Source organism: Hyperolius riggenbachi, chromosome 2 (assembly GCF_040937935.1).
Source record: "Hyperolius riggenbachi isolate aHypRig1 chromosome 2, aHypRig1.pri, whole genome shotgun sequence".
NCBI lineage: Eukaryota > Metazoa > Chordata > Amphibia > Anura > Hyperoliidae > Hyperolius > Hyperolius riggenbachi.
The window spans coordinates 240,951,282-240,975,836 of NC_090647.1; the positions used below are offsets into that span (position 1 = coordinate 240,951,282).

Genomic DNA, 24,555 nt, shown 5'->3' on the forward strand with positions numbered 1-24,555 from the left:
GCACTCTCGCCATGAGCGCACCAGTCCAGCACGGTTGTCACTACACAAACAGCTGTTTGCGGTGCGTTACACAGTGAGTTTAGTCTGTCAGTGTGAAGCAGTACACTAATTACACTACCTGATTGATGTGTACACATGCAAGATGTTTTAAAGCACTTTAGGCCTCCAATTTAGCAATGCAATGTGATTTCTGCCCTTAAACCCTGCTGTGCGTCAAATACGGATTTTTCCCCGGGACTTTTGCCGTGTATCCCACTTTGGCATGCCCCCCTCCAGGTGTTAGACCCCTTGAAACATCTGTTCCATCACTTTACTGGCCAGAATTAGTGTTTGTAGTTTTGAAAGTTTGCCTGCCCATTGAAGTCTATGGCGGTTCGCGAAGTTCGTGCAAAGTCGAACTTTTGTGGAAGTTCGCGTTCGAGGTTCGCGAACCTAAAATCAGAGGTTCGAGACAACTCTAGACAGAAGTAGAGATAAGGATTTGAGGTGATGAGCTTAAAACGTGCAAGCTTCTTATCACCTCACATCGCTCAGCATTCACTGGCAAATTCTATAGCCAGTTTTACCTGAGCGATGTTGGAGAGTTAAGAGAATAACTCTTAATGCTCTGGAGCGAGGCATTTGTGCTATGAAGCTGTTCTTCAGCACCACAGCACTGTAGCCTTGCTTCCCCCCCCCCCCTCCTGGGGATGCACACACACCCGTCTCAATAGCCACCTGGCTCTTAGCACTTACCCGACATTCGTCAATGTCCGCGGGACCCGCCGTGGCCACAGCTACTGCTTATGTGGCTCCCCATTAGTCCACCAAGTGGCCTGATTATTCTCTTTGTTCCAATGAGAATGCTGATTCTCATATGGCCAATTAGTAGATGAATGGGGAACCCCAGTGGTACAATCAGAAATGCTTCTGCTGGAGCTCCCAGTAAGAAGAGGATGGTGGCAGCAGCAGTGGTCATGGCCTGTTCCGTGGGCAGCGACAAATGCTGGGAGGTGATGAAAATAGGGCGATCAGCAGGACCGATGACCAGAGGACCCTGGCTGCAATCTTTAAAGAAATTAAAGGAGAAGAAAGAAGTAAAATAGGAATTGAAGGAGAAGAAAGAAGTAAAAGAGAAATGAAGTGACAAATGAAAAACAGAAGAATAAAGATGGGCTATTCCCACGGGAGCCCAGGCGGTAAGCTGCTAGTGCTCCTTTGCGAGGTGCATCACAGGCTTGTTATGATTTTGAAGGGTTTCAGGGTCACAGTGCAGGAACAGGCCTGAATAGGAGAATGCGGGAAGCCTCTTTAGGATCCAGAGGCTTCCCTTCCTGAGGTAATTACCCCTCAGGAGCACTTTTTTTATTACAGGTTTACTTTAAGTTTAATTCAAGAACTCGCCAGTCGCCAGAGCTTATCACTGGCGTGTTTGTGAACTGCATGCATAGGGACCAAGATGTGTGAGTGGAAAACACAATAGGGGTGTGTGTACGGTTAACTGTATTAAGCAGAATGATGTGCGTAAAGTCTTACAGCAGGATGAGTAGAGCAGATTGCATTTCATGTAATGTATTGCATTTTGCTCTTCCCATCACGGTGTAAGACTTTACGCATGTAATTTTGTTAAAAGTAGATTACTGAATACACCCCAATATCACTCTCTAACAAGGTGATGCACATCTATTTTTAGTTAACCAGCTTACCTAGCTTTGATGACCTAATAGTATTGCATAATCACTTTGGAGGAAAGTGAAATCACTATTTTCATTATGTGTAACAGCACTATCTGAATCGTGTGTTGCAAGCAGTGTTACAAATCTTTTTGGCAGGTAAGACATTTTATATATATGTTACGGCCAGAACCCGAAGTCTGGCCACTTCGGGTTCTGGCCGGTCAAAACGAGAAGTGGCCGGCTGATGCGGCCAATGTGCAAAATGTACCCTTATTTCGGACTTTGGCCGGCCAGAACTCGTTGTGGCTGTATGTGGCCGGCCAAGTCCCGAAGTCCTGCTCCCTCGGTTCTCCCCCCCCTCCCCCCCGCTGCCTGCACTAATCAAACCTCAGATCAGGACGACCAGACCGGAGAGGCGGAGAGAGGCAAAGCGCACAAGTCACCCGCAGGACGTGAACACTTCAGTGCGGAAGCGCCTGTCATTTGGCACTTCCGCATGTGAAGTGTACAGGTCCGGGCGGGTAGCGTGCGCGCTGCTCTGCCTCTCTCCGCTTCTCCCCGCCTCTTCGGTCGCCCTGATCTGAGGTCTGTGAGTAGTGCAGGCAACTCTCCCGGCCATGCAAAGCACACACTAAAGGCGTCCCCCCAGCCAATCAAAGCACACAAAAAAGCGCCCTCCCCAGCCATGCAAAATACCCCCCAGCAATGCAAGTGCCCAGTGAAGCCCCCCCCAGCGATGCAAAGTGCGCAGCTCTCCCCCCCCCCCCAGCCATGCAAGCACCCCCAGCAATGCAAAGTTCCCAGTGAAGCCCCCCAGCCATGAAAATCACCTAGTGAAGCACCCCAGCCATGCAAAGTGCGCACCCCCCTCCCCCCCAGCCATGCAAAGCACCCAGCGAAGCCACCCCCCCAGCCATGCAAAGCACCTAGTGAAGCACCCCAGTCATGCAAAGTGCGCAGCCCTCCCCCCCCAGCCATGCAAGCACCCCCAGCAATGCAAAGTGCCCAGTGAAGCCCCCCCAGCCATGCAAAGTGCGCAGCCCTTCCTCCCCAGCCATGCAAAGCACCCAGAAAAGCCCCCAGCCATGCAAAGCGCCCAGAGAAGCGCACCCAGCCATGACTAATCACCACTGTAATTTGATCTCTCCCCTGTGTCACTCGACTGTCACGGAAGAGCAGCTAATTTTAAAGCGCAGAATGATAACAAATTTGTCTGCTTCCGTTTTTTTTCCTGTGAAGGTTATTATGCTGTTGTGCATCTTTCAGAGCAGAGAGGAAGTTCCGAGTGCCATTCATGGTGACCGGACCCCCGCGATGTTCTGGGATTTGTGCGTTTTGGACTTTGGCCGACTGACTTTGGCCGTTTCTAGAACTGGCCGGCCAATGTCAGAAATTCCCAGCATTTTGGACTTTGGCCGACGTCAAATCGGCCGGCCAATTCTAGAATTGGCCGATTTCTGGTTTTGGCCGTAACATATGTTATGCCTTCCAGTTGTGCCTTCAGCTCTCTGTCTCAAATTCAGGTTTAAAGAGTTAGGACACTTGTTTATAGTATTTAAAATCTTCCAGTTGGATCAAACATGTGTGTTCTGTTTGCTAAACACTTTCTTTTTAATGGTTCTGTAAAGCCAGGAAACAGTTTTGCTTCCGTTTGTGCATTCCTCATTTTACTGATTTGTGCTTATGGTTTGCATTGTATTTATGTCTGTACTTTCCATATAGGTGTAGGTTAGAACAGTTCTGCACACATTACCTTGTTTAACCACAATCACTGGAACGAGAGCTTTCGTGTCTTCGGAGGCATACTAATATAAAAAAAAAAACAGCACTTTAAGAATCAGTATTGAGTGCACATAGGTAATTATATCAAGTTAATCAAGCTAACTACTGAAAAACACACAGCTATATTCGATTACAATATTTTTTGAGTCATCAGATTCTACAGGTTACCTATCAAGCTCATGGTGAACCAGAAGTCCTAGGAGTGTGTAAGGGCCTACAAAGGACCAAAAAGCTCCCTTAGTAAAATGTATGCAAAACAAAAGTTTGCCTTGTTGGATTATTGTGTCTCTGTACAATTAACAAGCTGACAGGAGTTGTGGTTAGCTTACATGGACAACAAAGGGTGATTTGCATATTCAGTAATGATGCATTGTGGGAGACATCACATGCTCACTCCAATCTGAATTATTGCAAACACATTCCGTTTTAGGAAGGCAGATTCTGTAGCTGGATCCCAATTCAGCAACATCCAACACGTTTATAATATCACTAGTGTTGTTCGAATCAAGGTTTCCTAATTCAGAAACCGGGATAATGCTGTCCAAAGCACCTCGGCACTATTACTTGTGGAGAGAGTCACGAAGCTGCATTCTACATCGCTCTTCACCTGACTCCAATGCTTCCTTCTTCCGAAGGCTTTGGAGTCACATGAAGCACAATGTGGAACACAGCTTTGTGACTCTCTCCACAAGTAGTGGTCTGGAAGTAATGTGGACGGCATCATCTAGGTTTAAATCTGAACTGCCATGTTATATTACAGAGACTGAGTAACCACGGGGCAATATTACAGAGACTGTGTACCCACAGTGCCATATTACACAGACCAAGTAGCACAGTGCTATATTACATAGACCAAGTAGCACAGTGCCATATTACACAGACCAAGTAGCACAGGGCCATCTTACAGAGACTAAGGAACTATTATGTCATATTACAGAGACTGAGCAATCTCAGGGCCATACTACAGAGACTGAAGAACCACTGTGCCATAAAACAGAGACTAAGTAACCACAATGGCATATTACAGAAACTGAGGAACTGCCATGTTACATTACAGAGACTGAGTAATAGAGATGGGCCGAACGGTTCGCCGGCGAACGGTTCCAGGCGAACTTTGGGGGTTCGCGTTCGCCTGGATCAGGCGAACTTTTGCGGAAGTTCGATTCGCCCCATAATGCACTATGAGGGTCAACTTTGACCCTCTGCATCGCAGTCAGCAGGCACATTGTAGCCATTCAGGCTACACTAAGCCTTGGAGCCCCACCCCCCCTTATATAAGGCAGGCTCGCTGGCCATGACACTCACTCGTGTGCCTGCTGCAAATAGACAGACTAGGGAGAGCTGCTGCAGATTTTTTCTCCTAGGGAAAGATTAGTTAGGCTCTTGGTTTGCTACTGACTGATTGTTATTGCTAAAATAGCACCCCTCAACAGCTCTTTTGAGAGCTAATGTTTTCCTGATGTGTTTTTTTGTGTGTGTTGCTCACTGACACTACCTACCTATACTGGGTCTCCTACCTATGCCTAGCTAACTACTGAGGCACCTACCTACCTATACTGGGTCTCCTACCTATGCCTAGCTAACTACTGGGACACCTACCTATGCCTACCTACCTATACTGGGTCTCCTACCTATGCCTAACTAACTACTGAGGCACCTACCTACCTATACTGGGTCTCCTACCTATGCCTAGCTAACTACTGGGACACCTACCTATGCCTACCTACCTATACTGGGTCTCCTACCTATGCCTAGCTAACTACTGAGGCACCTACCTACCTATACTGGGACTCCTACCTATGCCTAGCGAACTACTGAGGCACCTACCTATGCCTACCAACTATACTGGGTCTCCTACCTATGCCTAGCTAACTACTGGGACACCTACCTATGCCTACCTACCTATACTGGGTCTCCTACCTATGCCTAGCTAACTACTGAGGAACCTACCTGCCTATACTGGGACTCCTACCTATGCCTAGCTAACTACTGAGGCACCTACCTATGCCTACCTATACTGGGACTCCTACCTATGCTTACCTACATACAAGAAGATAATAAGGTCGTTGATTCATTGTGGCCAGACCAAATTTGATCAACTGGACAGTCACTGTTCTATCATTGAGCTACCACAGCCCGGCGACCATATGGGCTGGAAAACTGCCACGGCCTGCACTCTGGCCATGTTGCGCATCAGTCCAGCACGGCCGTCACTACGCAAACAGCTGTTTGCGGTGCCTTACACAGTAAATTTTGGTGTGTCGGTGTGAAGCAGAACTCTAATTACACTCCCTGATTGATGTATACCCATGCAAGATGTTTTAAAGCAGTTTAGGCCTGCAATTTAGCGTTCAATGTGATTTCTGCCCTTAAAACGCTGCTTTGCGTCAAATCCAGATTTTTTCCCCGGACTTTGGGCATGTATCCCACTCCGCCATGCCCCCCTCCAGGTGTTAGACCCCTTGAAACATCTTTTCCATCACTTTTGTGGCCAGCATAATTTTTTCTATTTTGCAAAGTTCGCCTCCCCATCGAACTTTTACGCGAACCGAACCTTCCGCTAAAATCGGAGGTTCGGCCCATCTCTACTGAGTAACCACGGAGCAATACAACAGAGACTGAGTAACCACAGAGAGACTAAGTAACCACAGTCCAAGGTATGCACACAGTCTGCTGGCCTCCGGTACACTAAAGTCTTTGCCTGTGGGGAGCTCATCACACCTAATAGTCATCCAATCAATGCAAAACAAATCCAATTACTAAAAATTTGAATATATTTTCAATGTGTTTAAAAGCAGTTATATAGCATGTGTTGATCTGTTGTCAAGTTTGATAGGAATCATTTTACATTTAGCCATCAGATTGAGGACTGAGGACTTACCATGTCATATAACAGAGACTGAATAACTAAAATGCCATATTACAGAGAATGAGTAACCACAATGCTTTATTACAGAAACTGAGGATCTATCATGCCATATTACAGAGATTGAGTTACAACAGTGCCATACTACAGAGCCTGATGAACTACTACCATGTCGTTTTACAAAGACTGAGTAACCATTGTGCCATATTACAGAGACTGAGGGACTACCATGCCATATTACAAAGACTGAGGAACTAACATGCCATATTCCAGAGACTGAGTAACCACATTGTCATATTGTAGAAACTGAGGAACTACCATGCCATATTACAGAGACTGAGGATCTATCATGCCTTATAACAGAGTCTGAGGGACTACCATGCCATATTAAAAAGATTGAGTAACTAACATGCCATATTCCAGAGTAACCACAGTGCCACATTGTAGAGACTGAGTAACTACCATGCAATATTACAGAGACTGGGTAGCCACACTGCCATATTACAGAGATGGAATAACACCATGCCATATGACAAAGACTGAGAACCACAGTATCATATTACAGAGACATTTTCATGTTATGTAGAAAACAGAAGAGGGTAAAACTGAGGCTGATATCCTAATATGAAACAGATCATGTTTACTACTCTCATTAATGAAATCTCTGAGGCATACTGGGGGACCACATCACTAACAAACCAAAAGAGGCAGCAGACTGTATTGTAAAACTGAGCCCAAGATGATCCTGTTCTGCCCACATGAACTCATAGTGGAGGGGCAGCCATAACCTCCAGACATATCATGCTGCATTCTCGGTACCACTGTAGAGGCTGATGAGCTCTCATGTGGGGCAATGGTGGGATGTAAAAACAAATACCTACCCACTTACCATCTAACTGTATTCATTGGGAGAAATAGGTCTCAGCAAAGAAGTTATAGAAATGTGCACTGCTATTTAGTACATAAGGATGGGCAGGATGTAATGTCACCAGTGATTTTATGTACCTGTACTCACTTCAAGTCACTTTAACGATTTAATGTCACATTTATAGCCTTGAAAGACAACATTCAACATAACAGTTCTCCACTTTAATATAAAAATCTAACCTGCACCTCATAATATAATAACATGAAGGGATTGCCACTTTAGCTTCCCCCTATTTTGCAAGGAGTGGGACCCCCCGAAGCATACATGTAAAGAAGGGACAGCTGTAATTTGGGTGCTCCAAATATCGTTAAAATTACTGATATTCTACTATTGGGCAAATGGAAATATGATAGTAGGATATCAGTAATGTTTACTGATATTTTATTATCGCTAAACATAACCCTAATCATATAAGAGAAAGGCATCCATGTTGGACCACAATCATCTCCAAACAAAGCCTGATACCAAACTATGATGCAAAACTATGTAAACTTTATTGGGGAAAAGATATTTAAAGACAATTCAAAACCTATAAGCACATGGGGGTAAAGGGTAACAAACTGTACATGTATACAATGTGCAAAATCAATAAGTCTCACAACCAAATGAACAAGTTGAATATTGCCTAAATAAGCACTCAGACAAGACAAGACAAATAACATTTATTTCGCGCTTTTCTCCTGGTGGACTCAAAGCGCCAGAGCTGCAGCCACAGGACGCGCTCTATAGGCAGTAGCAGTATTAGGGAGACTTGCCTAAGGTCTCCTACTGAATAGGTGCTGGCTTAGTGAACAGGCAGAGCCAAGATTCCCTGGTCTCCTGTGTCAGAGGCAGAGCCCTTAACCATTATACCAGACAACTCAATAGTAAGGAAATCTGTGAACAATGCAGACACCTGGTCACAATTTACTAGTAGCTTTTCCTCTGCGCCATGAAAATAATATGAAAGCAGCTGACCAAAATGTGCATAAGAATTAATCTGATTTACCTATTGGTGTGTGTGGCTGGACCCAGCGTCCCCCCATGCTCCCTAACATGTTCCGCAATGTTGCTTCTCCAGAGGTCTAACCCTATTTATACTCTACCTCTCTTGATGCTTAATCCTAACCCAGCCTCTCACAAATTTCTACTGAAATATGGACCACCTCTCTGTTGATATCTGTGCCTCCTAATTATGAAATGTATCAGGTGCTGCAGGCCCAAATTACCCCCCTAAGTACCGCCATAGCCACAATTAACATTGCATTTTATGTGGGGCCTATTTTACCATAATGCTTCTGCCCAGTTTACTTGCTTTGCTCTGTGAAACCAGGTTTTACCCAGAAACCAATGCAGAAGAAAGTGTCCAAATATTCACTCATTTTTTATGTTATGTATTTGATTGCCAAAACAGTTGCTAAGTTAGCCATCATAATTGCTTGTTGTCAATAGTTTTTGCTACTACGATGCTTAGCATAAAATCATAAATAAAATGAAAACATTTTCACATTCTTTTATAATCTGCAGCCCTACCGAATACTTTGCACCAAACCATCAAAATGATGGCTTATTTACTGACTTCAGGGTCTGAAATTTCATGTTAAGGTCAAACAACTGGGACAGATATTTAGCTAGTTTAAGTTAGGCAGAGTAAATTCAGGACAGATGATTTGCATACTCTTTGTGGGTCAGCGACTCAAAACATGATTTATTGTGCAGCTGATATGAACTTACACTAACAGCAACACCATAGTATGTAGGCGGCATAGTACAGAGCAGCTTTGCAGCTTTGGGCCAGGACACCATCTGGATGGAGTTTGTATTTTCCCTGTGTTTCCATGGGTTTCTTTGGGGCACTCCAGTTTCCTCCCAAATATCAAAAACATACAGGCAGCTCCCCCCCCCCCCCTTAAAAAAAGCTGGCCTTAGATTATGATGGCTAAATGGCTGTGGTAGGGACTTTCTTGTGAGCCTCTTTAAAGGGACAGTTATGGGCAAGACTATAACTGTCAGGGATAGCAGGATTACCTCACCAGTGGAGAGTGCTGCGGCCGCCGCTTCCGCGTCTGACGTCACCCCAGCGGCGGCCGCATCCTCTCAGTCATCTTGTACAGCCCCTGGCAGGACAGGTCTCTCCTCTGCACATTAGATTAGGTCAGCATGCTGGCGGGCGGGGCGGCAGGACCTTTATAATCTGAGGAGACGGGTCAGCTGATCTTGCAGTCAGCTGACAACAACCTGCCAATCACATGCTACCGATTGGTCCAGCCCTCTGGGCGGGCGGTTTGAGCTTGCTTTCTGTATTTAAGCTGGGAGATGTCATTTGCTCATTGTCTGTTGTTGCGAATACTTCGTGTTAGCGCTCAGACCTTAGATAGTTCCGTGTGCTTTGATCCGGGAGGAAACTGGGGATTTCACACAAGATAGGAATTGTTTGATAGCTATATTTATAACTTTATTACTGTGTTATTTATTTGTATATGACTCTTTGCCTGCTCTGTCCATTCTTTCTTCCTTGTGATTCTGTACTTCTGCCCATTTGATCTAGTTGCCGACTTTTGCCTGAACTCCACTTTCATTCTGCCTGCCGATTCTGTACCTTGTACGCCTGTCTGTTGCCTACCTGATCTGTCCGACTATTCTCTCTCACCAGTGGGCCCTCGCCACTGGTGAGGTTATCGCTGTGGTTCTATCTGCAACCTCCATTGCCACTGGTGAGGTTACCGCTGAGGATCTATCAGAAAATTACTGTTTGCATCAATCACTACACTTTGTGCAATAAAGCGAGTGACTTTGTCATGTCTTACACGCCATTTGCTTACTATTCCTGTATTATTGGTGATTCTGCAGATCACCATATAATCAGATATAGTATCTGTATTATTGGTGATACTGAGGATCACCACATAATTGGAAACCTGTTATCCTGCTGACACTATTATTACAATATCCTTTGTAAAGGTACTTATAGCAATGATAGTGCTATATAAAACACAAAATAAATACAAAAAAAATCTATCGCTCATTGTGATGTTATTATTGCAACACACCTAAAATAGTGGAATCAGTTTTTAATGAAAACAAGTAGAATGTATGATAAATATATGAGAATTGTGCCTTCTCTGGCCTGATCTTTGGCCAACACTTCCCATCCTTGCACAATTTTGGCAACAAATGTCAACCCATTTTAATGAAAATATATCTGTGTGTGACATCTGGCCTGGAAAATGCACTATATTCAACAATTAGAGTGCTTTTTTACAAGTCCTGTTTCCAATTTACAACAGATCTCTGTGTTTTTCATGTAACAAGGACAGATATGATTATGCATCTTTGTTTTGCAGACCAACCTCAAGCCAATATATTCTGAAGATTTTAATTTAAGCAAATGAGCCTGGATTCTACCATTCACAAAAGGAACATCTGCCTGTAGACCTTTTGGCGCACATTACGTGCAGGACATAAACCCACACAAACAGTATACATAAACAATACATTCAGGGTAAAAATAATACAGCTGAAACTGATTCCTCCACTCATTCAGTGCACAGCTTTGGACTGATAAGTGCCGTGTCATGGAAGAAGACTTGGCGCCTTCCAGTTCTGTACTTAGTAACACCAGGATTGAAACTTAAAGCTAGTTAGGCCCAGTCATCAAAGCAGTACTATTTTTGTAGAGACATGTAATCCTTTTGTGCTGAACTGTACAGAAACATCTCAACTCACAACAGAAAATAGATGTGGATGCTTGTTAACAGAGAAGCAGCATGCTTACCACGTGGTGCTAATGTCCTATGTATAATTTGCAGCTAGGACACAATCTACATGTTCTATTGTTCTATCTGCATATTCTCTTTGTTTTTATGGGGCATTTCTGCAGGTGCTCTGTTTTCCGCTTACATCTCAAAAGCATACTCATAGACTAACTGTTTTTACTCTAAATTGACCCTAGATGTATAAGGGAAACTTCGCACATTTAAAGAAAGGTGAACGCGCTTGTTCTACAAAATATAGGGGAAAAGGCTTCACCACTTTGAACATGGCAAATGCTTACATAGAAAGAACGGTACGTGGGAAGCCATGGGAAGCCTTGAATCAGTTGTGCTACAGCAGCAGAAGATCACACTGGGTGCCACACCAGTCAGCTAAAAACAGGAAACTGAAGCTACAATTTCCACCTGCTCACCAAAATTGGACAATACAAGATTGGGAAAAAAAAAGTTGCCTGTCTGATGAGTCAATTTCAGCTGGGAAATTCTTACAGTAGGGTCAGAGTTTGACGTAAACAACATAAAGCATGGATCTATCCTGCCTTCTGTCACAGCTAGTGCTGGTGTCATGGTGTAGAGGACATATTTCTTTGGTTCACTTTGGGCTCATTATTACCAACTGAGCATTGTTTACATGCCACTCGCTACCTGAGTATTGTTGTTGACCATGTTTATGACCATAGTGTACCTTTCTTCTGATGGCTACTTCCAGTAGGATAATGCACTGTGTCACAAACCTCACATCTCAAAATTGTTTCTTGAACAGGACACAAAGTCACAGATCTCAATCCAATTGAGCACTTTTTGGGTTTGTGGTGGATGAGAGATTTACATAATGGATGTGCAGCCCAAAACTCTGCAGCAACTGTGTAATGCTATCATGTCAATATGGACAAAAATCTGAGGAATTTTTCCAAAACCTTGTTACATCTATAATATGAAGAATTAAGGCAAATCTAAAGGCAAAACGTCTTCCAAGCCAATACTAGCAAGCCATACCTAATAAATTGGTCACTGAGTGTATAATATGGTCTGTCTACTACATGTATAGCTTTAACAAAAATATATATAGTATATTATACCTTGTGTATATTTATTTGCATTATTGTTTGTAATGTGCATTTTATTTTATGAATATGTACAGTAAATCTTGTCTTAGAAATTGTTTGCATGTGATAGTTTTTATATTACTCTTAATTTGTAACATCTATCAAGCATACAATATATTTCATGGCTTAGCAATGTCTCCCTCTCCCAAAGAGTTCACAGATGCTTTTCCACAGATAATTAGTTCAGTCTTGAAACTTGAAAACTGTTATGCAGAGACTCTGTAGCTTCTTTACTGATCAACAGAAATACTGTTACAACATTTAAATGATCTAAATAACAGTGTAAAATGTAAAGCATGTTTAACTTGTACTATACTATGGTATATACATGTGGTATATAGATCTCGGCTGGTCTACAAAAAAAATGTTAGGCCCCATTTACACTTAACCAGTTGCTCCCAGTTATAACTGAAAGAAAACTGATTTTCAAAGTAAGGCCCATGTTTTCCTATGGCGCCTTTCACACATAACGCGTTATAACTGAAGTCGGTACTTTTCCATCAGCCGGGCGCATCCGATAGGTGGCGCTAATTACATTAATAGTCATGTAACAAAAGTGTAATGCAACCGATTCTATTGTGTTTTTTACTGGCCATCTTGCTGCAGCCAAATGAGTTAATTGAATTCAATTAAGCCGGCAGCAATGTACCAGATAAAGCCGCCGGCTTCGGCTCTGCCTCCTCTCCTCCCCCTGCCTCACTCCTATAGAACACTGGCAGCCGGGGGACATGCATGTCCCCGAGAGTCGTTTGTCTCAAGAAAACAAGCAGAGCGGGGAGGCTGCAGACATTGCTTCTGCCAGCACCCGCTCTGCAAGAACAAATGGCAGGATTCCCTGCTGCAACAGACGACTCTGGGGGGACACGCGTGTCCCCGCCGGCTGCCAGTATTGTATAGGAGAGAGGCAAGGGGGAGGAGAGCGAGAGCCGAAGCCGGTGGCTTCATCTGTTACATTGCCGCCGGCTTAATTGAATTCAATTAACTCACTTTTGATAATACATTTGGCCGCAGCGAGACGGCCAGTAAAAAACTCAATAGAATCGGTTACATTGCACTTTTGTTACGTGACTATTAATGTAATTAGCGCCACCTATCAGATGCACCCGGCTAATGGAAAAGTACCCTGAAATCTTTTTCACAATGTACTGCTATGGAAAAAATGCGTACTAACGCTCACCAGCTGATTCACTAAGGCTTCACTTTGCCACTGTTTTGATAAGAGGCAGCTATCAGTTTCTTTAATAAAGTAAACAATAATATACATTATTATATGATATGATGCTCTAAAGACCCTTTATCGTAATATAATTTTGCTCTTTAAAGGAGTGGCTGTGCTTAGAACGACTATGGTAACTTCACCCATGAGGAGCCCCCACAGGCACTGATTAGTCAGTTCCTTTGAGTACTGGGCGGTAGCCAATCAGACATAATAAAGCCTGTGGTTGGTCAAAGGGAATGTAAACAAAGGTGCTGACTAGCAAATCAGCAGTTGCTAGTACCATTTCTACATTACACCTTGGTGATGTTTCCAGTGACTGCTGACTAATCCCAGCAGTTCCTGGCTTGCATGTCTTCCCAGATCCATCAGTTTATAAATTTGCTCCAAAGTTAATTAGTTATTCCACCCTAATACATTAAAATGCAGATCCTGGGGAATGGGTTGTAGGAGCTTAAACCAAATTTTTATAATGTTTCCAGCATTGTAATCCTCTGGTATGAGGGAAAAAAAAGGAAAGGCCAGGAAATCTTAGTTTAGGGAAAATACACTTTATTACACAAACCCAGCATTATAAATCTTAAACTGTTCTTATTAGAAATGCTGCAGCAACATCATATTTCTCTGTACTTGTAGCCCTAATGCTGTTGTGATATTCGTTCCACATGTGTGCTGCTATGTAAACGCTGGAAACAGCTGGCACAGTAAAAATGAAATAATAAAAAACAAAATCAGCACTACATGAGCCTCCAAATGCTTGCAAACATGAATAAATAAGCAAATACACTTACAATTCCCAAACAAATGTTACACTTAGATGTGAGATAAATCGGGTAACATCATTGTCTCAGTTGATTATCTTACAAGGACATACACATTTCTTGCTTTTCCATTAACACTCCCTACAAAGAAAATGTTTGCAGACTGCAGGATATACTACACTATACAGCATCTGATATGCTAAGCTTCTCCTGGACTGCAGATCAGAGAATATAAAAAATCCTGGAAACCTGGAGACACTGGGCAGCACAGTGGCTTAGTGGATAACACCCTTGCCTTGCAGTGATGGGTCCCTGGTTTGCATCCCAACCAGAGCACTTACTGTACAGATTTTGTATGATCTACCTGTGTCTGTGTGGGTTTCCTCTGGGTACTGATGTTTCCTCTCACATCCCAAAACATGCACATAGGTTAATTGGCTTCCCTCTAAATTGGCCCTTGATTAGGATGGACATATGTCTATAGTAGGGATTAGGTTGTGAGTTCCTCTGAGGGACAGTTAGCGACAAGACTAAGGGCCTGATTCACAAAGCGGTGATAACTCAGTTATCACGCCTAAAAGACTTTAGGCGTGATAAGCTTTGCACTGCTGAGTTAGCACCGATTTGTGCTCTTTATCGCGCGCAAAGTCCTGCGCGCAAAGTTTTACGCGCGCAATCGCGTAATTCCGCGTGCAACGCCCATAGGGTTTAATGGGCGCATCGCACGAACTGCACCGTGCAAAGCTTTGCACGCGGGAATTTCGCGCGAGTTTCATTTTATCACGCCTAAACTGAGTTTAGGCGTGATAAGGGGCTTTTCACAGGCGTGCAAACACTTTGCACCGCTTTGTGAATCAGGCCCTATATATTCTTTGTAAAGCACTGTGGAAGATGCTGGCGCTACATAAATACTACATAATAATCTGCAAAGGATTTGTTAAGTTTTTCTTTTATGTAGTGGCAAAAGTTTGCAGCACTTGCCTGGGTCATATTAGGGCACAGTTATTGCATTAGTGATTATTTGAATACAGACTAGTAATGGACAAACTTTGTGCATTTTAATCACCAATTCACTTCATTAAATAAGAAATAGGCATTATGGTTTGATACATTTACGACACATACGATAAGCTACAGTTAGGCTTAGATCATGGAATTCTATTTGTTGAAAATAATGCAGTCCTTCTTCCCACTTTGCACAATCTGATCCACTTCTTGCATTGTGTGTGATTAAGGGGTTCCATAGCTTTCTCCAGTGCAATAGCCATTCCCGTAGCAATAGCTTCAGAGGTTGCTATCACACAGGGGCCCTTGGACCAGAGTGTCCCACTAGGGGCCCTCCCTCAACCACAGTATTCGCTCTTCAATGTTGCTATGTTGATAATGAGAACTTCTATTTATGCTTTGAATAGTGGTAATCATTAACAAATTGTTCCATTCCTCTGCTTACACCCCACATACTGTGGACTGGTTGTTTTTTTGCACCATATGAATTGTTATGTATAGTATGCTTAGGGGGTTCGATGTAAAACTTGCACTGGGACCCCAAAGCTCCTTAGCTATGCCACTGCCTTTTCCTACTAGTGCAAAGTGATTCTTGCCAAACTGGAAATGACCTTCATGCTGCATTTGGTGCAATAGTTGGACTTTGCAAGTGCTCCAAAAATCACAAACACACAGACCAACACTGTCATTTTCCTATGTGGTCTGTGACACGCTGTGGGGGAACAGGACCTCACAAACAATGATGCTATTCGCTATATTGATTTCAATACTGCATACCTGAAGGCCTGGAAAACCAACATACCATGCTGACAATTCCTGTAAACTACAAAACATTTGACCAAAACCAGAGATTTCAAAACAAAAGCAAACATTATCCATACAAATTCAGAGAAAAAAACTATCCAACTACATTATTAAACACAGCCACAAATGAAGCCAGAACAATCACTAAAACTATTTATACAATATCCTGGAAAAGACATGAGTTATGGGAAACCAAAAATTTCATGATAACAGCTGCTATGCATGGCAACATGTACAAGAAAACAGAAGAATATTCCATTCAGATATTACCCACACAGTATGCTATCAAACAATCCATCCCTCATGAAAGCACAAACGTGATTTGTTTAATTTGTTGTCCTTGTACTGTATTTTACAATATTTGGGTCATATAAAATGAAAGATGTGAATGAATGGATCATTTGATTTAGTCGCAAGTGATGGTTGTCACAAGATGGCACCAGAATAGACCAAAATACTAATTTCTAGCTGTGGTGCACCAAGGGGTTACATTGGATGCATTGGCTTGGGTACGATAAAGCCGATCGCATGGAATGGTAATGAGATTGGCAACATTGTAGCTGAACCCACATAGTGGGGGATGGCGTAACATAGTTACACAGTTTAGTTGAAAAAAGACATCCATCCATGACTACACAGTAGCTGAACGTAAACAGCGCTGGTGCTGGTAAGTTAGTGTGAGGGTACAGGTACAGGGTTTGGCTATAATATAGATGAGCCCTGAGGGTTAATGTTTGGTAATAAAGTAGTAAGAGGCAGTGGTGTAGCAATAAAGGGATGCAGAGGTTGCAACTGTACTGGGGTCCTTGGACCAGAGGGTCCCACTAGGGGCCCTCCCTCAACCCCAGTATTAGCTTAGCTTATCACAAGGTGCTATGCTGGTAATGATCACTTCTATATATGCTTTGAATAGTGGTAATCATTAACCACCTGCTCCCCTCCTCTGCTTACACCTCTCATACTGTGCATGTCTTTGGCAGGTTTTGTGGCGCCATATGAATTATTATGTCTAGAATACTTGGGGGTGGGGGGGGGGGGGGGCAATGTAAAACTTGCACTGGGGCCAAAGCTCCTTAGCTACTCCTTTGATGGGAGGGAGGTTACTGGAAAAGTTACCATTAGGTGTAGAGAGGGGGGAGGTAAGTGTTACAAAGTCCACAGAGGTGAGGTTAATGTGAGGAGGGAAGATATGATGGATATGATGGATATGGTGAGATATTATGGATATTACAACTACCAGTAATTGATTGCACCCAAATCAACTGCAGAACTCCTAAATGTACCCGTATATGAAACGAACACAACATTGCAGGAATATATTAAACCTTTATTTACTCCATAGCATATTCTGACACTGATACAAGCACTCCCATCATTTAGGTCCATCACCTCATAGAACATATTCCCCAAACCTATTTATATAACAGAATGCATACATTGAAATGCAGACAATCCTACTGGATTTCCAAGTAATAGCCCTCATCTCTGAATATTGAAATCACAGAATAATCATCATTTCCATATGACAGACACACTTTTGCGCACATCAAACATTTGCACACAAGCACGCACACACACACACACACACACACACACACACACACACACACACACACACACACACACACACACACACACACACACACACACACACACACATTAATTTTCCCTGTTATATATAATTCTTCCCTTACAAATATGGATTTATCTCCCGTACATGCCAGTAGCATATACTGTATATACCTTAGATCACTATATTACAATGAAGATGTGATAATGCAAGCATGCAATGAAAAAGAGAAACATAAAACTGCATTTCTGAAACTGAAATCTTATTGGTTGCTGCAGCTTTTACAAATCACCTCTACTTTTTGCACGAGTGGTCCTCAGTCAGAATAAATAGCTACTATAATTCACACAGTATTTGACTAACATCAGTGTTTGTAGTTATCTATCAAGTCCTTGTATAATTATTTAAACATACCTGTAAAGTGCCTTTTGGAATTTTGTATGTGTTTTCTAGATTTCCATTTTCTTTACCCTTTGCTGTAAAAACAAGATATGTTTTCACAAGAAATCCTTTAAATGAGCATAGAAATATCATTCAACAAATGGCAATTTTATGCTTCAATGTTGTTTTTACCATTGTATCTTCCATATGTCTGCAGACTCTACATTCCAGTAATCACGAATAAACACATACATTTTGGGACATTCATGATAGAACCTTGGACTGTCATGACACTGGATGCATGAAAAAAGGACGCCGGCGGGTAGTGGATGAAAAAAAGCACCACCATAGACTCTAATGCATTTATCGTTAATACGGCGCCCAAAGCAGAAAAAAGGGTGCCCGATAAATATCGTTAACAACATTAGAACACTAAAGTTTTTGAAATAGGTTATCGTTTTAGAAGCTTGCATTGTTATAGTTTTGGTCATATTATTTAGTTTGTATGTACAGATTTTACGTTATCAAAGATATTAACATTTCTATGTGTGTAAGGGTGTTTTTGCAGGGGGAGTGGTTAGGGTTAGGCACCACCGGGGGGTGGTTAGGGTTAGGTACTACCAAGGGGGTGGTTTGGATTAGGCACCTCCAGGGGAGTGGTTAGGTTTAGACACCACCAGGGGAGGGTTCTGTGTGAGAGTAGGGTTGGGTTAAGCTGTTGTAAAGAATAGCAGAGATGCCGCCGCATGGGCAAGCGGCATGGCGGCCATCTCCGCGTTCCAGCCGGCGGCTTCTGCCGCGCAGCTACATGCTGCTGGTTCGCCTGGTCCTTCTAGTGCACACAGATTAAGAGATACGCGCGCACGCCAGGCGGATTGGCTGAGTGACTGGGGCAGCGCTGTGGAGCGCTCTGGGTATTTATAGGACTTAGCTGTCAGTGGCAAGTTGTCTGCTGTTGCGAATGCTTACGTGTGAGCGCTCAGACCCTAGTCAGATCTTACAGTGTGTTAGAACCAGCCGGAGCTGGGAATTCACACTTAGTCAGATTCCGTTGATAGCTTAAAGTACTATTGTATTGTGAGACTTGTGTACCATTCGTTAGCCTAGTTCCCAGGTGTTGAAACCAAGGACTTCACACCTAGACTAGGATATTGCTATATCGCTACTGTTCATCTGTTAGTCTAGTTCCTAGGTGTTGAAACCAAGGACTTCACACCTAGACTAGGATATTGTTGTTACCACTGTTTACCTGTTATGACCTCTGGCCTTCCTGACTACTCTCTTGCTTACTGATTCGGTACTTCTGCCTATCTCATAACCGTTGCCGACACTGCCTGTACCTCGATACCGAATCAGTCTTCCGCTTCTGTACTGTATCTGTCCGTACGTTGCTGACCTTGCTTGTCTGACTTTCTGTCCTCACTAATGGGTCTGCCACTAGTGAGGGAATCCTTTAGGGCTGTCACCTAACCATTAGGTGATCAGCCTTGCTGTATTGTCTATGACACTTGCTCTTCAGGTGTCTGTTAGCTGCAAGCAGATTCTTTTGATCACCTGCTCCTCAGGAGATCATCTTGCAGCACAGTCAGTGGGTACTGCTCCTCAGGGGTCCACTGGTTGCAGTACAGTCTGATTCCCTGCTCCTCAGGGAATCCTTGGCTGTAGTACAGTCATAATCACTCATTCCACCAGTGACCACCCTTGCAGCACAGTCAGTGGTCCCTGGTCCTCAGGTGTCCACAGGCTGCAGTATAATCTGAATTCCCTGCTCCTCAGGGAATTCTTGGCTGCAGTAGGGTCTGAATTCCCTGCTCCTTAGGGGTTCCTAGACTATAGCTTAGTCTAGCTTAGTCTTGATCACCTGTTTTTCAGGTGATCATATTCTCCAACACCGTCAGTGGTCCCTGCTTCTCAGGTGTCCACTGGCTGCAGCACAGTCCGAATCCCCTGCCCCTCAGGGGATCCTTGGCTGCAGTATTGTCTGTATCTCCCACTCCTCGGGAGATAACTTCTCCAATTACTGTTGCACCAAACACAATACCACATTGGGTGTCCTGTGTCTAGCTATACTAGTATTATTGGTTATTTTGCAGATCACCACATAATCAGGTATAGCATCTGTATTATTGGTGATACTGCAGATCAACAATAATCAGAAAAATCTGTGTTGCTGACACCAATCGTTACAGCTGTATTGTTGAATTACGGAACTATTTTTAACGTTAATATCTTTTCGTTATCGCCTGTCTGTTTAACCACTTTGTCCTCCTTGACGTATAAAAACGTCAAGGAGGACAGGCGCGCTCCCGCGGCCGATCGCGCGCGTGCATGCGCATTCCAGGCCGCGGATTCGGTAGCCCAGGAATCAATGTATCGGGCTATGGTGCCCGATCACTGATTCCTCTCCCCCGCTGAAAAAGCGACAGCTTCTCTCGGAAGCTTCGCTTTTTCTGAAGCTATGTCCCTCTAAGCGTACATTGTACGCTTAGAGTGACGTCATGTAAACAAAATAGAGTTTGCCATCTTGTGGCCAAAAAGTAAAACTACAAGTAAAAGTAAAAAAACATTACAATACACAAATATTTCCCCAAATAAAACACTATTTATATCCCACCCTCCCAAAAATGCCCACATAAAATGTTTAATAAAAAAAACAAAAACATTACTATAAAAAAAAAGCAACACATAAATATTTACCTAAGGGTCTAAACTTTTTAAATATCAATGTAAAGATGAAATATTTCTCTCTATTTTTTTTATAAGCTTGTAAATAGTGATGGATGCAAAACGGAAAAAATGCTCTTTTATTTCCAAATAAAATATTGTCGCGATACATTGTGATAGGGACATAATTTAAATGGTGAAATAACCGTGACAAATGGGCAAATACAATACATGGGTTTTAATTATGGAGGCATGTATTATTTTAAAACTATAATGGCCGAAAACTGACAAATAATGAATTTTTTTCATTTTTCTCTTATTCTTACTGTTAAAATGCATTTACAGTAAGGTAGCTCTTAGCAAAATGTACCCCCCAAAGAAAGCCTAATTGGTGGTGGAAAAAACAAGATATAGATCAGTTCATTGTGATAAGTAGTGATAAAGTTATAGGCTAATGAATGGGAGGTGAACATTGCTCGGATGCATAAAGTGAAAACGACTGAGAGCTTAAGTGGTTAAAAATGTATTTAGCGTTAATCAGTTTTGTTAACAAGGTTTATTGTTATCGAAATTTCGTTATCCACCGGTGCCATTTCGCTATCCAGATGGGCCCTTTTTTCTTGCACCCACCACACTGAATGTTACCAGCACCAGCTGGATACAGGGGCATAGCTTTAGTTGTGTCAACCATAGAGTGGAACCAGAGGGTAAGGCAAGACCTAGTCTGTCCCAAACAGTGTCCTGAATTTACTAACTGACCCGGCTGGGATTCCCATACCATCTCTTCAGGAAGTGGTGTACATAAAAACATGATTGTACAAAGAGGCACCAATACATTTATTAAAGCAGAGTTACTGTTTATTGTTCTGTCTACTTATATTAATAATGGAAGGAGACAGCTTCACTACTCTATTATGCCTATGTCTGGGGGACTAATCGATTGAAGTTAGAAGCTAAATAAGATGGTCATTCAGAACATAATAATTTTTTAAATATATAAGGACTATTTGGTAAATTAGTATCAGATAAAATTCGGTTCGCACACCTTCATTCAAATGCAGTTTCCGCATTTTTATTGCAAAAGTAAGCACAGGCTTAATTTGGTAAATTAAGTAACCTATGCTTAAAGGACAACTGATGTGACGTGTATACATATGTACAGTGCCAAGCACACAAATACCTAGGCTGTGTTCCTTTTTTTCTTTCTCTGCTTGAAAGAATTAAACATCAGGTATGCACGTGACAAGTTTCTGTCTGGGTCGGAACCGGGTCAGACTGGGTCAGACTATAGCATAACTCTCACTGATAAGTAATTACAGCAATAAAACACTTTCCTGTCAATGAATGGCTTCTGAGGGTAGGAAAGAGATAAATAGGGTCAACAATTAATAGATTTGAGCTCTGGCATACTTCAAGGAAAGTGTCATTGAGCAGAGACAATGAAACAGTAAAAAATAAAAAGTAGGTTTAAATATAAAATAAAAAACTGTGGGATATCTAAAAAGTCATTTTTAGGAGGAGGAGGATAGATATAATTGTTTTTCTCATCAGTTTATTTTCACCTAGGATGTCCTTTAAATAATCTACGTTCTGTTGGGAAAACAATGTTTATCTCACTGGGTACGTGGGTCATGCCCTTCTAGAGACTGTCACACAGAATGAACAATTTCAAAAGAGTCATAGCCATCTCATTATGTAGAAATGTAGGCCATTGTAGAAATGTAGGCCAATTCAATATCCATATTCATACAACGAGCTATTATGCGTAACCAGTACTGTATAAATAATACCTGGCTCCTGTGACTAGGAGAGAGCAACTTGAGCACCTGCATGAATCTGTTCAGCTTTGGCATCACACTAGGCATCACAGCCTTATTTACTCAAGTGCACCCATGCCTGCACACATATCTGTGTGTCTGAAGGGTACTGACTGGCTGGCCTGACTTGGCTGTAGTTTGCCTCTTCCACTCCATCCCACTTCCAAGAGTTCTTGGAATGCTACCATATGAGGTTCCAACCAGCACACATGTAAGTGAGCATCTTGATTGGCATTTGTCTTGCCATTGCCAGTCACAGCAGCCACTCTAGCACACCACAATCTAATTTCTTGGTACTCTAACAGCTCATTGAAAAGTGCTATCTGCCTCAAAGGTAGCACCACGAATGATGCTCTATTTATGCAAGAGTGAAAGCAGACAAAGAGAGCACATGCTGAAATAGTGTTATAGATGAAAGGACAATGCCCTGTTGGAAAGGTCTCACCTCATATGTGGGCTGGAGACACCTGTATGGGCTACCAACATTCGAGCTTGCATCTCTCTTAAGAACCGGGGACCGGGCATTAAACAGTAGATCCTTTGGTTCCTGGGCTTTCCTTCTCTTGCCTAAGGCCCTGTCTGGGAAAGCTGAAATGGGTTTCAGTATAGCTGTGCTTCACACGTTTTAAATAAATAACGAACACATTTACGTGGATAAATGTGTTCAGCCAAAACAAGCTTGTTGTCCACTAACTGTACATGTCATAAGAAGATTAAAAACATTGGTGAATGGCTACAATAAGATAGATTCAGTAATAGGAGTATACTTTATTAGCCCTGCAATCCGCAGGACACTTCCCCACTTTGTTAAGCTTGAAAGTAAAAGTAAACTCTGTTTAAGACTGGGCCCTGGCTCTTAAGAGGGAAGCAAGCTCTCTGGTAACTCATACAGGTGTCTCCAGCCCCACATATGAGGTGAAACCTTTCCAGCAGAGCATTGCCCCTGCATCTTTAAAACTATTTCATTGTGCGCTCTCTTTTTGTCTTCCTTCACTCTAGATACTGCTTTGAACAGAAAGCAGCACCTGAAACCACTACCCTCCTCTCTGTGAGATTAATTTTCTCACAACATTACCCTCTATGCAAGACATCCGGCATTCTATCTTGTTTATGGAACAGTGTTATTGTAGAACCCCAAGCAATATCATTTAATTGAGCTGTATGAGGTTGATTCACTATAACAAATAGCATGCCTTATCCAAGTTAACACACCTTATCAGAGTTAACATAGCTTATCAGAGTTAACATGCCTTAGCAGAGTAGCATAGCGAGCGCTACAAACTTATCCAAAAACCCAACAACAAAAGTTTTTTAGTTGATACCTTTAATGACTAACTGTATAAGATTTCTTTGCAAGTTTTCGAAACTTTAAGTTTCTTCAGTCATGTTTCAGAACTGGATCAGAACCATAACCATACTGGATCAGAACCATACTGCGAACTTATGCCTGCTAATTGGTAATGACGAAAGCTCCACTCGTCCTGCCCTGAGCCCCTGCGGGTCCAATCACTTTAAGGGACCTTATCCCTGGACTTCGATTGTCCCTGGACTTTGATTGTCCCAATAGGCTGCCTGTCACTTGACAGGAAACTTGACAAGCAGCCTATTGGGCCAATCAAAGTGCAGGGATAATGTCCTTTAAAGTGATTGGACCTGCAGGGGCTCAGGGCAGGACGAGTGGAGCTCTCGTCATTGCCAATTAGCAGGCATAAGTTCGTAGCGCTCGCTATGCTACTCTGATAAGGTGTGTTAACTCTGATAAGGCGTGTTAACTGTGATAAGGCACGCTATTTGTTATAGTGAATCAATACCTATGTTTGCTATCACATTGGCTGTGATTACAATATATGTATCTTTCATGAGATGTGTACAGAACATGGCAAGAAAAATGCACATAACCGTTGAATAGGTCAGTGATTCTTGTTTATTCTTCCAGGATTGTTTTATTTTAATTACATTTGTACTTACTATACTTTTGGTGATTTATACTACCCCTTTCGTTACTTCAATAAAACTTTCTGGAACTAATTTATTCACGTTGAGTGATGAGTGTCAACAGCCTGACAGCTGATTTCTTTTCGTTATCTTCCCCTTTTATATAATATGATTCTTTATTCGATTTTTTCATCTTGACTTTGGGATTAGTCCAACAGAAGGGAATGGGGAACTTTAGTAGCTATTACTTGGGAGTGTTTACTGCTCGCGGTAACCTCAACATCACTATATAGTTTTAATTTAAGAATAGCAC

General features: G+C 42.5%; 1 protein-coding gene across 34 annotated transcripts in view; it reads right to left on the reverse strand.

Annotated features, from left to right (window-relative positions):
• The window catches only part of ABI3BP (ABI family member 3 binding protein), a 500,595-nt gene that overhangs the window by 286,786 nt on the left and 189,254 nt on the right, over nt 1–24,555 (reverse strand). For all 34 annotated transcript variants that reach the window (XM_068268431.1, XM_068268429.1, XM_068268426.1 and 31 more), the window contains exons 6-7: nt 17,860–17,921; nt 3,409–3,460 (exon numbers count right to left, since the gene is read on the reverse strand). In XM_068268431.1, coding sequence (XP_068124532.1) covers nt 3,409–3,460; nt 17,860–17,921 — 114 coding nt within the window. The remainder of the gene's footprint in view (nt 1–3,408; nt 3,461–17,859; nt 17,922–24,555) is intronic.